Source organism: Taudactylus pleione, unplaced genomic scaffold, assembly GCF_031769625.1.
Source record: "Taudactylus pleione unplaced genomic scaffold, aTauple2 ptg000619l, whole genome shotgun sequence".
Taxonomy (NCBI): domain Eukaryota; kingdom Metazoa; phylum Chordata; class Amphibia; order Anura; family Myobatrachidae; genus Taudactylus; species Taudactylus pleione.
This window is the reverse complement of record NW_028285021.1, coordinates 3,980,690-3,995,557: the sequence shown is the minus strand read 5'-3', so window position 1 is coordinate 3,995,557 and position 14,868 is coordinate 3,980,690. Positions and strand designations below refer to the sequence as shown.

General features: G+C 44.4%; 1 protein-coding gene across 2 annotated transcripts in view; it reads left to right on the top strand.

Moving 5' to 3' along the window:
- The first annotated feature begins 8,135 nt into the window (after window positions 1-8,135).
- The window catches only part of FADS1 (fatty acid desaturase 1), a 61,733-nt gene continuing 55,000 nt past the window's right edge, over window positions 8,136-14,868 (top strand). The window contains exons 1-2 of one of the 2 annotated variants that reach the window (XM_088454541.1): window positions 8,136-8,220; window positions 11,723-11,832. In XM_088454541.1, coding sequence (XP_088310667.1) covers window positions 11,785-11,832 — 48 coding nt within the window. In that variant the 5' untranslated portion in view covers window positions 8,136-8,220; window positions 11,723-11,784. Of the gene's footprint in view, window positions 8,221-11,722; window positions 11,891-14,868 lie in introns of both variants that reach the window. The other variant, XM_088454544.1, reaches the window with a different exon arrangement.

The following is a 14,868-nucleotide window of genomic DNA, read 5'->3' as shown; positions in this document are numbered from 1 at the left end:
AAATTGCTTTGTGGCAGGGCTGAAACTAGCGTGATGCGACCTGTGCCATGGCACATGGCACCGCAAGGCAGGGGGTGCTGTTTGGGCCTGTCAATTCTCCTGTTTACTATCATAGTGGGGCCCATTTATTAATGATCGCATTTTGCAATGCGATCAGGGCATGCAGTGTCGCCCCTGATCGCATTGCAAAATGCGATCCTATCTGCCGGATGTATTATCCGGGACATGCAGGGAGACGGGCTCCGAAAAGAGCCCGTCCCTGCGATGTCTCCGGAGGGCAGTCGGGGCTTCTGCGCATGCGCAGTCCCGCGGACTGCACATGAGCGGCGCCCATTGCCGGCGAAGGGATCTGGCAGATCCCTCCACCGGCTGATATGCGGTAAGTGCCCATAGGAAACAGCGGCTAACGCTATCTTTAGATAGCGTTAGCTGCTGGGGCCAATATTGGGAATGCTTTGCATTCCTGATTTTGATACATTTGGCAGCATCGCATCCCCCATAGAAACCTATGGGGGAGGCGGCTGCCGGCGGCAATGGAGGGATCGCAGCAGGTATTGGAAATACCTGCTGCGGTCCCTCCTTCATACATTCGGGGGATACTAAATATTTGAGGTAAACCCCCGAAAACAGGTGTTTTCGGGGAATTTACCTCAAATGCACTTTGATAAATGGGCCCCTCTCACTTGTAGCTTCCTCTTCTTTTATCCCCAGCATCTCCTGGCCTCCCCTATCTCTTCCCTGGCCCTTCCCCATGAGGCCATGGCCCTTTTTCTGCTGCACTATCTTATGTCCCTATTTAAAAAAATAGAGGGGGCGCCAATGCTCTCTCTGGCACAGGGCACCAAAAAGTCTAGTCAAGGCTTTGCTTTGTGGGAATGTACTATGTGTGTTACCCGGGATACAATCGGGAAGCCGGCTGATGTAAGCCCGACAGCTGGCTTCCCGACTGCTTTATCTCGGCGAGGGTTAAATGACAGGCGTCTAAATCTAGACGCCTGTCATTTTTCCGACGCCGGGAGACCGGCGCCCGGCATCCGCACCCGCGAGCGGACAGCTGTGGGGGGGTTAGGTTTAGGGCTCCCAGGGGGACTTAGGGTCAGGCACCCCCCAGGAGGGTTAGGGTTAGGCTAGGGGGAGGGTGGGTTAGGGTTAGGCACCCCCGGGGGGAGGTTAGGGTTAGGCACCCCCCCCGGGGGACTTAGGGTTAGGCAGCGGGGAAGGGGGAGTTAGGTTTAGGCACTTAGAGGGGGTTTTAGGGTTAGGTACAGGGGGGGAGGTTAGGGTTAGGCACCCCTAAGGAGGGTTAGGGTTAGGGGGTTAGGTTAGTACTTACCTAGGGACGATCAGGATTTTCAGCGCTGTCGGGCTGCCACTGCCGGGATCTTTCCAGCTGTCTGACTCACGCTGCCGGGATTCTAACTCATGGCCTTGCGGCCGGCGGTATTTCATACCGCTTCCATGTTACCCATGTTCTTATAACTTGGTTTCTCATATACTTCCCTCTCCTCAATGAGACCCAATAACTATTAGTAGTCGTAGTAATAAATTGCCAATATATGGAAAACATTGCAAGTCATGTCTAGAATAAGGCATACAGATAAAGTAAAGTCATCGTTTTTCAAACAGAAAATTCTGAAAATAGCAATCTAGACATCAAAATGAATAATTAGCAATAATGTGCATATTTCTCCCAGATACACTACCTTGTTTCCTCTCTGTGGCTTCGCTCTAATTAAATTCTTGTTAAATTGCTACAGCAGTGATAAAATGAACACAGAGTAAGTTCTGCATTTATAGTACAGTATATTGCAATAACTATTGGAACACTGAAAGAATGTCAGGACTATACTTGTGTTTAAGCTGCTTTAATGGCTGAAATTAGAAATACAGGGCCTCATTCAGAGATGTACGCTAACCCGATGATACATCTCCGAAGTTTCCAGGTTCGTTTTCCGGGAGAGAAGAGGCCAGGGTCTGCAACGGCAGACGCAGATTCCTGGCCTCTCAAGTGGCCAGGCTGCAGAAAGCTTCAGCTCCTGCAGCCTGACCAAAGGAGCAACCATATTGACCATCGGTTGCGGTGGTTGGGATGGTAATCCCAGGCTGTGACTTAGGTCGCAGTGCTGAGATCGTAGATGCAGCAAGGAGATGTCTGACACCTCCTTCTGCATTTGCATCTGAGATGGACGGGATTGCACAGTCGCTTGTGTGCGGCTTTGCAAATCCGTCCATCTCTGAATTAGGCCCACAGACGCAGAGTCGTAACTAGACTTTATGGTGCCCTGTGCCAGAGAGAGCATTGGCGCCCCCATTTTTTAAATAGGGACATAGTATAGTGCAACTGAAAAAGGGCCATGGCCTCATGGGGAAGGGCCAGGGAAGAGATAGGGGAGGCCAGGAGATGCTGGAGATGAAATAAGAGGAAGCTACAAGTGAGAATGATAATAAACAGGAGAATTGACAGGCCCAATCAGTGTCCCCTTGCCCTGCGGTGCCCTGTGCCATGGCACTGGTCGCACCACCCTAGTTACGGCCCTGCACAGGCGCTCTATGGGAATGATTCAGAGTTGGGAGCAAAACAAAACAAAGACAAGTAACTGTGCACTTCTGCAAAACCATGCTGCACTGCAGGTGGGGCAGATTTAATAAATACAGAGAGATTTCTTTTGGGAGGGGTGTGTCCAAGCTTAAATCAGTGTAAAAGTAAAGCTATATTAGGTATGATTTATATTGATAATGCATATATCATTCTTTGTACATATACCCATGCATTTTACTCATACTTGTCCATTCCACCAGAATGTCTGGGAGACTCTAGAATTTTGTTCAAATTCTCGCTGAATCCTGGGAGATAGTAGACTGCAGGGTCGTAACTAGGGTTGGGCAAGCGGTGCCGGCACAAAGAGCACAGAGCCCTATGGGTGGCGCCGCCCCTCACTCACAGCCCCTGCATCTGGCTAGGTGCCCAGAACAGTACCCTGCAGCCAAAATCACTGCTGCAGGGTCCTTTGGATGCTGTGGTCAGTGCTGTAAATCTGGCGTCCCCGCCACCTCCGCATGAGCGCTCGGGGCATGGCCGGGACAGGGCGCAAAGAAGCCCTGTTACGGAGCTGGTAGACTTGGCCTCTTGGATCCATCCCACTTCCCTAGTGGATTTGATGATGTGATTTCAATCACTTCATTAGACCCCACCTGTGCTGTGTGATGAGTGATTTGAGGATGGGGGCTTAATGACATGAATTGCATTACCACACCCACCTTCTAACGTTCCACTCGGATCTATAATGGGCCTGATGCAGTGTTAAAAGCAAATTGGCCTTATATGCTCCGCATGGCTTATACGGAAATAAATGCATATATTCTCCTGTATGCAGTTACAGTCTGTCAGCCTCAATCCGTACACTTGGCTCATCATGGCGCCTATATTTGGTGACAGAAATACATATTTATGCTTCAATCCAACTCTGAATAATCCGTTGACACGTCATCACTGTGCTTTGTATAAGTGAGAATGCTCCTGCCCAGGTCTTTCTCTATTGAAATGCATACAGATCTGCATCTCCCAGACTTATCTACGTTTGGTTCCTGAGTATGCACAGAGCGAAAACAAGTAAGATACGAATCACCAAGAAGCATGTATTCAAAGGCGTCACCAGGTCTGGCACTCTGACCATCCTGGTGCGGGTTCCCGACTATAGATAGACAGTAATTAGATAAGCAATGTCTAGATAGACACCAGACGTTAGACAGTCAATAGTTAGACAGGGACAAAAGTCCGACAGGGACAAAAGTCAGACCCACTAAAGTTCGGCATGTAAAAAGGTCGACAGGTACTAAAGGTCGACAGGGTCAAAAGTTCGACATGAAAATGTCATCACAAAAATTGTTTAGGGTTAGGCACCAGACGGTTAGGGTTAGGCACCAGGAGGGAGGGTTAGGGTGAAGATTAGGGCAAAAAAACAAATAAACAAAAAAATTGTCGACCACTTTTGTGTCGATCATTTTCATGTCGAGCTTTTGACCCTGTCAACCGTTTGTACCTGTAACAAAAAAAACAGAGTATCCCGCACAGTGGGCTTGATTCAGAGCCGCTCGCTCTGAATCAGGGCCGGGCTTTTTTTTTTTGGAGCGGCCTCTTGGCCGCTCGCATAGCTGTGGGTGGCCACCCACAGCTATTGCGAGCGGCCAGGATGATGGTCACGATGGTCAAGACCATCGCGACCATCGGGCTTGCGACGAGACCCTTGTGGTAGGGTCTCGCCCATCGCAAGCCCCAGAGAGCTTTTGGCTCTAACAAAGCCGGAAGCTCTCCACTGACATCACTTGTGATGTCAGTGGGGCCTCCCCCAACGGGAGGCCCCACTGACACCACTTGTGATGTCAGTGGGGCCTCCCCCAAACGGCAGGCGCTCTCATGGGAACACCTCCGTTTGGGCAGCCACCCCCCCGGCCTGCCCACCAAACAGGGCGAGCTGTCACTCATCATCAACAGCTCGCCCCCTTTGGTACGAGACCCGGAGCGACGGAGTGCCCGCCGCTAGCCGAGTCTCGCGCATGCGCACGAAGGAGCCGGCTCTGTCGTGCGCATGTGCTGTGGGCCACCATCAACCCGGTTGCGAGCGCTCAGCTATACATAAATGTAACCAGCAATAAATGTGATATTTATCTTATTAATCTAATACATAATTACTTGATTTGATTAAATGCTGGAGGTGCTCCCTGGAATCGAGTATCTAGAACTCCATAAATAACAATAATTGGAATAACCAATTATCAGTTCAGTAATTCCTTCGTGGGGCACTCTATTATGTGTAAATTAATAATTATTGATATTAAAAAATAATTTTTATTAATATTCCAGTGAAAAATTGGGATTTGTATGCTTTACTGTAGAAAATTCTAGTAATGCTCCCTTACACAATACTGCTATACAAACAATAAATTAAGGATTAGCATACATAATGTGGTGACTAGGCTTATTGTAATACAAAAATAATTTCTAACTTCTAATGGATATAGTATAGCAGGGTCAGGCACAATGGATGCAGGCAAAAAAAAATGTTTGTACAAATAAATGATGAATATTCACTGGTGATATCTAACAGTAAATGTTTGATAATTATATACCCTCGGTCATAGTTAGCATAGATACATATGTAGTATACATGTAACAAAATCGTATTTACTAACTAGCGCCCTAAAGACATGCTTCCTCATCTATCTAAATACTACCGTAGATTGCTGCAACCAAGTATACAATCGATAATGAGTCCAATTGGTAGATAAGGTAATACCTGGATATTGCAGTAATGTACCAATAAACATGAAATTATGAAACAGTACTCTAGGGACAATATTCTCCCCCGTAATCAGAGCCGGCCCTAGGCATAGGCATCCTAAGCAAATGCCTAGGTGCGACTGGAATGCCTAGGGGCATTTCAGGGCTCTGTCCCTTTCCCCCTCCATGAAGCTGCCTGTGCTGCTGTAGTCGGGAATATTTTGTCCCCTGCTACACAGCATGATTCCAATGCCTCCACCGGCTGGCGTCCGAGTCCCCGCCCACTAAAACCCCGGCGGCGCCCCCCCTCTCACCCGACCGCATATAGCAGTGTGGTGCAATGGAAGGCTGCCTCTTCAGCAGCCCTCACTCACTGACTGCGCCCGCGCCTTCGTGTGATGTCACCTAGGTGACGCCCCCAGAAGTGCATCATTTAGCACTGCAGCCAAGAAGTTTAGCCCCAGCTCCGTGAGGGTTGCCCGGGTGACTGATCCAGATTCCTGAGTGTTCCTACAGTGCTGCTGACCGGGGTGTCGCCTCCTGCTGGCTGCTGCTACTGATCTGTAAGGTATGCAGTCCCTCACAAAAAATGATATTGTTTGAAGTGTGTCTGGGCGTTTTATATATATATATACACACACACACACACACACACTATATATATATATGTGTGTGTGTGTATGTGTATATATATGTATAAAGTAAACACACACACACACACTATATATAGTTTAACTGCCTGTCACCTCAGTCTCTAACCCCCCCTTTCCCGCTCTGCTCTACCTTTTCTCTGGCTGATACCACCCCCTCTCTGCTATCCTCCTCTGTCCCACCCCCATCGCAGCCACGTACTGACCCCCACCCCATCATGGCACCGTCTCAACACCCCCTTTCACCCCACCACTCCTATACATACCCTGGCGGACAGTCTTTCTCTCCAAAGGCTGTCCTGACTCCCTCACAGTTGGAACCATTGGGGGTCGCACATGGAGGAGACATGACAGCTGTACACAATTATTGTGTATATATATATATATATATATATATATATACACACACCAGTGGCCCACTGTAACTCACGTCCAGCAAGAAGCATGGCACTATAGGACTTTGTAAGATGACAAGTGTTGCTTTATAAGTAACTATACATCATAATCCTCACAAAACTGCGGCAACGTTTCAGGGCCGCGCAGGGCCCTGTCATCAGGACAGAGGAGATGTATGAACATAAAATACCAGAATGAGGACATATATGTGTATATTTTCATAGATATGTATGTGTGTGTCCTAGCAGCTGTGCACCCCACATCTGTGAATATTGATGATGCAATATACTCAATACCCCGCTCGTTGTCAGCAACATTGCTCCTCGTACCTACATGCAGGTGTGATGGGCAACATCGTAAGCGAGTGCTATGCCGCCATCACTTTGTTGCTGCCAGCATAGGCAAGTGTGTATGCACTTGCCGATGCCGGCACCCCACTGGGTCCCGTCGCTAACGAGGTCGGTACACACTAGTCATCTTCTAGTGTGTACCGGCCATAAGATTGGTGGTGGGATTATCTGCTAGGGGGCACCAGTCAAAATTTTGCCTAGGGCACCAAATTGGCTAGGGCCGGCTCTGCCCGTAATACAAATTAAATGTTTTTACAATTGACATAAAAATATATTCTCGCAGTATATAAGTCCAAATGATCTAATATCTCCAGAACTACACACAGAACCAGGTGTCATTCATAAATGGTGTATACACATTATAAACCAGCGTAACCTCATAAGTAAACAATAAAGGTCTGTGCACATTCCTGGGAGATTATACAGCTGGAAATAGCATATGAATTAATTTTATCAAATATGAACATATATATACATGTACAGATGTAAATGGTGTGTCGTAAAGTCCCAATGTATCCAGAATAATGAAGGTAAGTAAGTACGGAGAAAAGTACCTAGTCCCTTCTGCTGTCCAGGGTCTTCCGTGAGAAGACGCCGAGAGAGAGAGAGACCGAGGATAGCTACGATGGAAAAACAGGGTGGGGTGGGGGACGCTGTTCCGTACATGGTGTTAGACAGTCTCTGTTGCTGTGAGCATTGCAGAGAACTGAATGCGCCACCGGAACAGGTCAAAACCCACCTAGAAGGAAGTACAGTACCTGGAGGGAGACATGGCTGAGGGAATCCTGCCTGATGACCCTGTTAACATGCTGCTCTCTCCTGCAGCAGGGAGTGACTGACTGGACGCGCGTTTCACCACATCGGGCTTGTTCACCTAACAGTCTGACGCGCCATATCCGGATCTGTCTTAAATAGGATCAAGTACCAAACTGCTCACAACATGTGAGATTGCTCTTGCAAATGTGACCATCAATTAGCATAAATTAAGTTAAAACAAATTAACGCAAACGTATTCTTCAATATCATTTGAAACACATGAAAAACTGAGAATTGTGTATTTGGTTATATGAAAAAATATCTTACACTATAAAACAAGATATACAAACAAGGGGGACACAAGAGATTGGCAATAAAGTGCTCATTGAGTCTAATATTGTTATTTGAAAACAGTAACAAGTTCTTAGTAATGTTATTTATTGCAGCCTGACACAATGTTACTTGTGGCTAAAGAATAATGTATAGAATTCTAAAAAGAAAGCTAAATATATCCTCATACAGAGAATGAATAGGTAGCATTGTCTAGTGACATACAGAGAGTGGTATATTGCTTGATATGTTCTTGCAACAAAAAATATGTTGATATCACCACACGCATGTTAAAACAGGATTCTGGAGCATGCAGGAAACATCAGGAATGTGGATAGAGACCAGAGAAACATGAAACAAATGACCACTGTGGCTAAACACTTCTACTATCAACATCACGATCCCTACCATAAATTGAAAGTGTTCTGTGATTATATGAGCGAACTTATGAGGAAAGAGAGTGAGTGGACCTTTAAATTAGCTTCCTTCTCACCTAATGACCTTAATGAACATATAAACTGTATTGTATTTCTGTAATGCAATTTTGTTCTTTATCCTCTTCACTTTTTATTCATAATACTTTATTAATATTTATATAGGATTCCTATTTATAATATATAATCTTTTTGTTGATCACTAGGGGTTTTCATTATTGCTAAAGATCACTTTTATTTTCATATTTATTATCTTTATTTCAGTATTCATGATAATTACACTTAATCTTAAGCAAGCACTCACATACTTTTAGAAATGAGTGCACGCATCGATTTGCTGTTTGTTTCACGTTATTTGTAGTATCTGCTTCACTATTTATATATTGATTTCTATGCATAGATTCTATTAAATTATCTACATATTTGCACTTTAGAGCATCACTCATTTTTCACAGCGATCGCATATTATTACACACACTTTTAGGCATAGTGATTTATTATCACTTCTTAGGCTAATATTTATTTACTTCTAAGATTATAATTATTATAATAATCTATCTTTCTCTATGACAATTTTGATTGAATTTTTCATTCACTACACCATTTACCTATACAATGCATCTATATACTGTGTATTAGGGGATCTTCACCCTGCTCACAAAATATGTGAGCATGTATGCACATGTGTGTATATAAATGCGGATATACTTAGAATTTTTATTATATTCTACAACTGCTTGGTTTCTTTTTTATGATTAAACAAAACTAATTATTTTAATATTTGATGTCCATTACACAACACATTAATATTTTGCGCAATATATGGTAAACAAGATTTTATTCTGGTAGTGTATGGAAACGACGAGTTATACTATGAATATAAATTTGATCTGATGATCTGGCATGGAGTCTGTTATAATTAGGTTCAGCTGATGTGCTATTTTCCAGATTTTAAACTAATTTTATATTTATCTATCATCCGATATATGTTTTCTCTATCATATAAAATGCTTGTTCTCTCTGTATATCACCCGACAATGCTACCTATTAATTATCTGTATGAGGATATATTTAGCTTTCTTTTTAGAATTCTATACATTATTCTTTAGCCACAAGTAACATTGTGTCAGGCTGCAATAAATAACATTACTAAGAACTTGTTACTGTTTTCAAATAACAATGTTAGACTCAATGAGCACTTTATTGCAATCTCTTGTGTCCCCCTTGTTTGTATATATTGCTTTATAGTGTAAGATATTTTTTCATATAATCAAATACACAATTCTCAGTTTTTCATGTGTTTCAAATGATATTGAAGAATACGTTTGCGTTAATTTGTTTTAACTTAATTTATGCTAATTGATGGTCACATTTGCAAGACCAATATCACATGTTGTGAGCAGATTGGTACTTGATCCTATTTAAGACAGATCCGGATATGGAGCGTCAGGCTGTTAGGTGAACAAGCCCGATATGGTGAAACGCGCGTCCAGTCAGTCACTCCCAGATGCAGGAGAGAGCAGTGTCATCAGGCAGGATTTCCTCGGCCCTGTCTCCCTCCAGGTACTGTACTTCCTTCCAGGTGAGTTGTTACCTGTTCCGGTGGCACATTCAGTTCTCTGCAATGCTCACAGCAACAGAGACTGTCTAACACCACATACGGAACAGCGTCCCCCACCCCTCCCTGTTTTACCATCGGAGCTATCCTCAGTCCCTCTCTCTCTCGGCGTCCTCTCACCGAAGACCCTGGACAGCAGAAGGGGCTAGGTACTTTTCTCCGTTCTTACTTACCTTCATTATACTGGATACATTGGGACTTTATGACACACCATTTACATCTGTACATGTATATATGTTCATATTTGATAAAATTAATTGATATGTTATTTGCAGCTGTATAGTCTCCCAGGAATGTGCACAAACCTTTATTGTTTACTTATTGTTTGCTTATCAGGTTACGCTGGTTTATAATGTGTATACACCATTTATGAATGACACCTGGTTTTGTGTGTACTTCGGGAGATATTAGATTATTTGGATTTATATAATGCAAGAGTTAATTTTTATGTCAATTGTAAAAACATTTAGTTTGTATTACGGGGGAGAATACTATCCCTAGAATACTGTTTCATAATTTCATGTTTATTGGTACATTACTGCAATATCCATGTATTACCTTATCTACCAATTGGACTCATTATCGACTGTATACTTGGTTGCAGCAATCTATGACAGTATTTAGATATATGAGGAAGCATGCATTTAGGGCGCTAGTTAGTAAATACGATTTTGTTACATGTATACTACATATGTATCTATGCTAACTATGACCGAGGCTGTATAATTATCAAACATTTACTGTTAGATATCACCAGTGAATATTCATCATTTATTTGTACAATTTTTTTTGCCTGTATCCATTGTGCCTGACCCTGCTATACTATATCCATTAGGAGTTATAAATAATTTTTGTATTACAATAAGCATAGTCACCACATTATGTATCTTAATCCTTAATTTAGATTAAGGTTATTTTTTTGTATAGTAGTATTGTGTAAGAGAGCTGTACTAGAATTTTCTACAGTAAAGCATACAAATCCCATTTTGTTTACTGGAATATTAATAAAAATTACTTTTTAATATCAATAATTATTAATTCACACATAAAAGAGTGCCCCACGAAGGAATTACTAAACTGATTATTGGTTATTCCAATTATTGTTATTTTTGGAGTTCTAACCTTTTGTACCTGTCAACATTTTTACATGTCGAACTTTAGTGTGTCTGACTTTTGTTCCTGTCAACCTTTTGTCCCTGTCTAACTAATGACTGTCTAACATCTGGTGTCTATCTAGGCATTGTCTATCTAATTACTATCTATCTCTTATACCACACACCCCTGTGTGCTGGAGGCATGCCCGAAAAGTTGATGTGGCCTAAAATAAAGGGGTGTGACCTTGTGGGGGATCCCGATGACTTCACTCCAGGGGCAGCCCAGCATCACTGTAGATATGGGCTGCCCCCGGAGACTGAGTGTCAGCACTGTCAGCTCCTCTTCTATGACAGGAGCCGGGTGCTGCAGGAGAGTCACACTGCAGCACCCAGCTCCTATCACTGCAGAGAAGCCTGCATTTTGGTGTCATCCCCTACAAGGGGGGCACCCGGGTGAGCCCCCCCGCACCTCTCATGGCGTCACTGCATGTGTTAATATATTCAGCTCTGCATCTGCTGGTATACTGAATATTCATAGAGAATAATAAACAAAACTCCAGCTCTTTATTGATGCATTTCCCATTTACAGATTTGGATTTCCGTTCCAGAACATATTAAAACCACTGTAAGCAACAACTGTACTGCATGACCCAGGTGCCTGTTTTTCTCATTAAGGTTTGGCTGCTCTTAATGCTAGATTTGTCCCATTACAAGTGGTATACCAGCAATATTAATCACCTAGAAACTCTGTTAATCTAATTAGGTGTCACATTGGCATGAAGGAGTTAACGTTCTGTTCTATAATTCTCTCTGCAGTCTGCAGCTGTTTATCATGAAAGAAATGTGAAATATTTGGATCTACTTCCACATAGAAACCAATGAGAGCTGAGTCATTAGAAGAGCAAGCGGATTCCACGGACTCACAGGCAAAGTACAACAGACCATGTGTACTGCCTGGGGAACAATTTGGGGTTAGGTAAACGGGTAAATTATGTAATAAGTATAAGACTGTTTCCTTTTAGGAGCATTTTGTGCTCAGTCTAATTTACTGGTTTATTGTTTGTGCTTCATTCTATGGGCATGGGCAAAAAAGAAAGTAAAAGGTCATATTATTAATTCAGAGAGGCAAAGCCAGACAAATCAATTTAGTTTGAATTTTAATCTTTGATCGGGTACTTTTCCATAGAACTACAATGTCCAGTCCGACAGATACAATAATAAAATAAGACTAAACATTAAAAATATTTATACTTATTTTTAAGGGTTTTTTTTATCCTAAACACAGCTTCTTGTTACCATTTCAAATAAAGATAGGCAAACAGCCGGTCACAAGGCACAAATTTCTCAACATCCAACATTTGCAATATAAAAACCAAATGGGGCTTATATTGGGTTGGATATAGAGAGGCAGGGGCGTATCTATAATGGGTGCAGGTTGTGCGGGGAACACGGACCCCTGGGTCCAGGGGGGCCCCGCACCGCACACATTGCACCCATAATATTACTTACCTCTTCGGAGTCCCACGTCGGCCCGGTGCTGTAAAATGACTGGAAAATGGCCGCAGCGGCCATTTTCACGTCGCATGCGCAGTACAGGAAAAATGTCCGCCGCGGCCATTTTCCCAGTGACCTGTGCAGATACTATAGACTCTATGCACACTCTACTACCCAGAGTCTATAACTCCGGCACTAGCCACGCACAGCTCAGTGCGCTGCAGGCCACCGGGCGGAGAGGAGGGGGGCCCTTGTTGGAGACTACACACGGGCCCCCTCCTCTCTAGAAACTCCCCTGTAGAGCGGCGTATCTGCGTCTAGTAGCTGAAGCCTGATTTACTATCTTATGCTAATGCAATTTCTGTAGGGCTAATGCAAGCATCCATGCGCCCACTGTTTTTCCATCCAGAGCTGCAACCATCATCACTAGTATTGACGGCACTTGTACCAGCCCTATCAGGCCAGATTAAGGCTTGTGGGGGCCCTGGGGCAACTAAGTTTTGGGGCCCCCACCAAGCCACATGGAGTCTCGGCAGGGTCACACCGACCCTATGTGGGCAGAGGCAAACGCCGGATTTCAGGATATATATATATATATATATGTAAAATGTTAAACATGCACACACACATATATATGTAGCAAGCGTTTATATTACATACACACTAACACACACATATACAGTGTACACTCATAAACACATACATACACAATGACACATATACATACACAGTATACACACTCTAACATACATATATACAATTGAACCCATACATCAGGGGCGTATCTATAATGGGTGCAGGGTGTGCGAGGAACACGGGCCCCTGGGTCCAGGGGGACACCCTGCACCCATAGACCTACTTACCTTTCCGGATTCGGAACAGGGATCCGGCGTGGGGGTCCGGCGCGGGGGTCCGGCGCAGGGATCGGCGCAGGGGTCCGGTGCTGTAAAAACGACTGGAAAATGGCCTCCGCGGCCATTTTCCCGTCATTTGCGCATGCGCACTACAGGGAAAATGGCTGCCGTGCCCATTTTCCCGGGGACCAGAGCATCATCTAGACTCTGGGCGCAATCTAGTGCCCAGAGTCTATAACTCCGGCGGGGGCGCGTACAGATCAGTGCGCTGCTGGCCGCTGGACAGGGAGGAGGGGGCCCGTGTCAGAAACTGCACACGGGCCCCCTCCTCTCTAAAAATGCCCCTGACATACATACACATATATACATACTAACACATCCACAGTATCCTCAAAATAAAACATACACATATATATTATATATATATTTATATATACACAATAAACCAGTACATAATACATACTGTACACTTACATTTTTATGCTAAAGGTTGGTAATGGAGGACGAGCACCTCACATCATTAGGCCCCTCGTGCCGTAATACAGCGATTAGTGGGTAATATGGCTCCGCCCCCACTTCGGCCTCTGTAAGGGGGGATTTGTCAGTCAGGGGAGGTTTCTAAGTACTAAGACCCCCCCTGCTTGCGCTGGTTGTAGGGGCCCCTCTGTGTGTGGGGGCCCCAGGAGGACCGCCTCTGTCGCCCGGCCCCCCCCCTTAATCCGGACCTGAGCCCTATTCTGGTTGCAAGACATCTGTCAGAAAAAGGCTTCCCTTCTCCGTATGCACTACTCAGACTAACATGGATCTTTAGCCCACACAGTGACATCACTGAAAGGGTGCAGGCCGCACTGGGTGCCACCATCCGAGGGGGGTGACAACAAAATAGCAGAGCACTGCAGAAGTGATGGATGAAGCGTGCATGCGCGCATCATCCACACTGTGCTGGGGGAGGCTGGGGGCTTCCCAGCAGCTCCCGGAGCGTGGGGCAAGCCCCCCAGTGTGACTAGGACTGGAGCGTGACACGCAGTCACACCCCCAAAATGGCACATCAGGGGGCATGACCTTGCTGGCAGGAGTCGTTATCGCATTGTCGCCGCCCAGTTCCCGCCCCGAAGTGCCAGAAAGACAGATCCAGCAAAGATCCATCCGGGACGGACATAAGCATGCAAAGAGAACCGGCCAACCAGCCTCAATAAGCACTTTATCGTAAAACTGTTTTGAAAGGGCATTATTTGCAATTCCTCGTACGGTTTTCCCTGTATATGTACTGAAACTGCCTTAATGTTGCGCATCTCTGTTACGTTACCATAAAACTTCAATAAAAAAGATTTTCTCAAAACAATTAAAAAATAAAATAAAACACAATATAATTCACATTTAAAGCTGTATGGCATAAAAACCTTCAAACCATTAGAATATAAATGTTTGTGCACAATATGCAAGCTCAATATAGCAACTGTAATGTGTATAATATAGGGGTGTGCACCGGCCACTTTTCGTGTTTTGTGTTTTGGTTTTGGATCTGGATCTTTCTTCGTGTTTTGGATCTGGATTGGTTTTGCCAAAACCACCCTTCCGTGTTTTGGGTTCTGGGTTTTGTGTTTTGGATCTGTA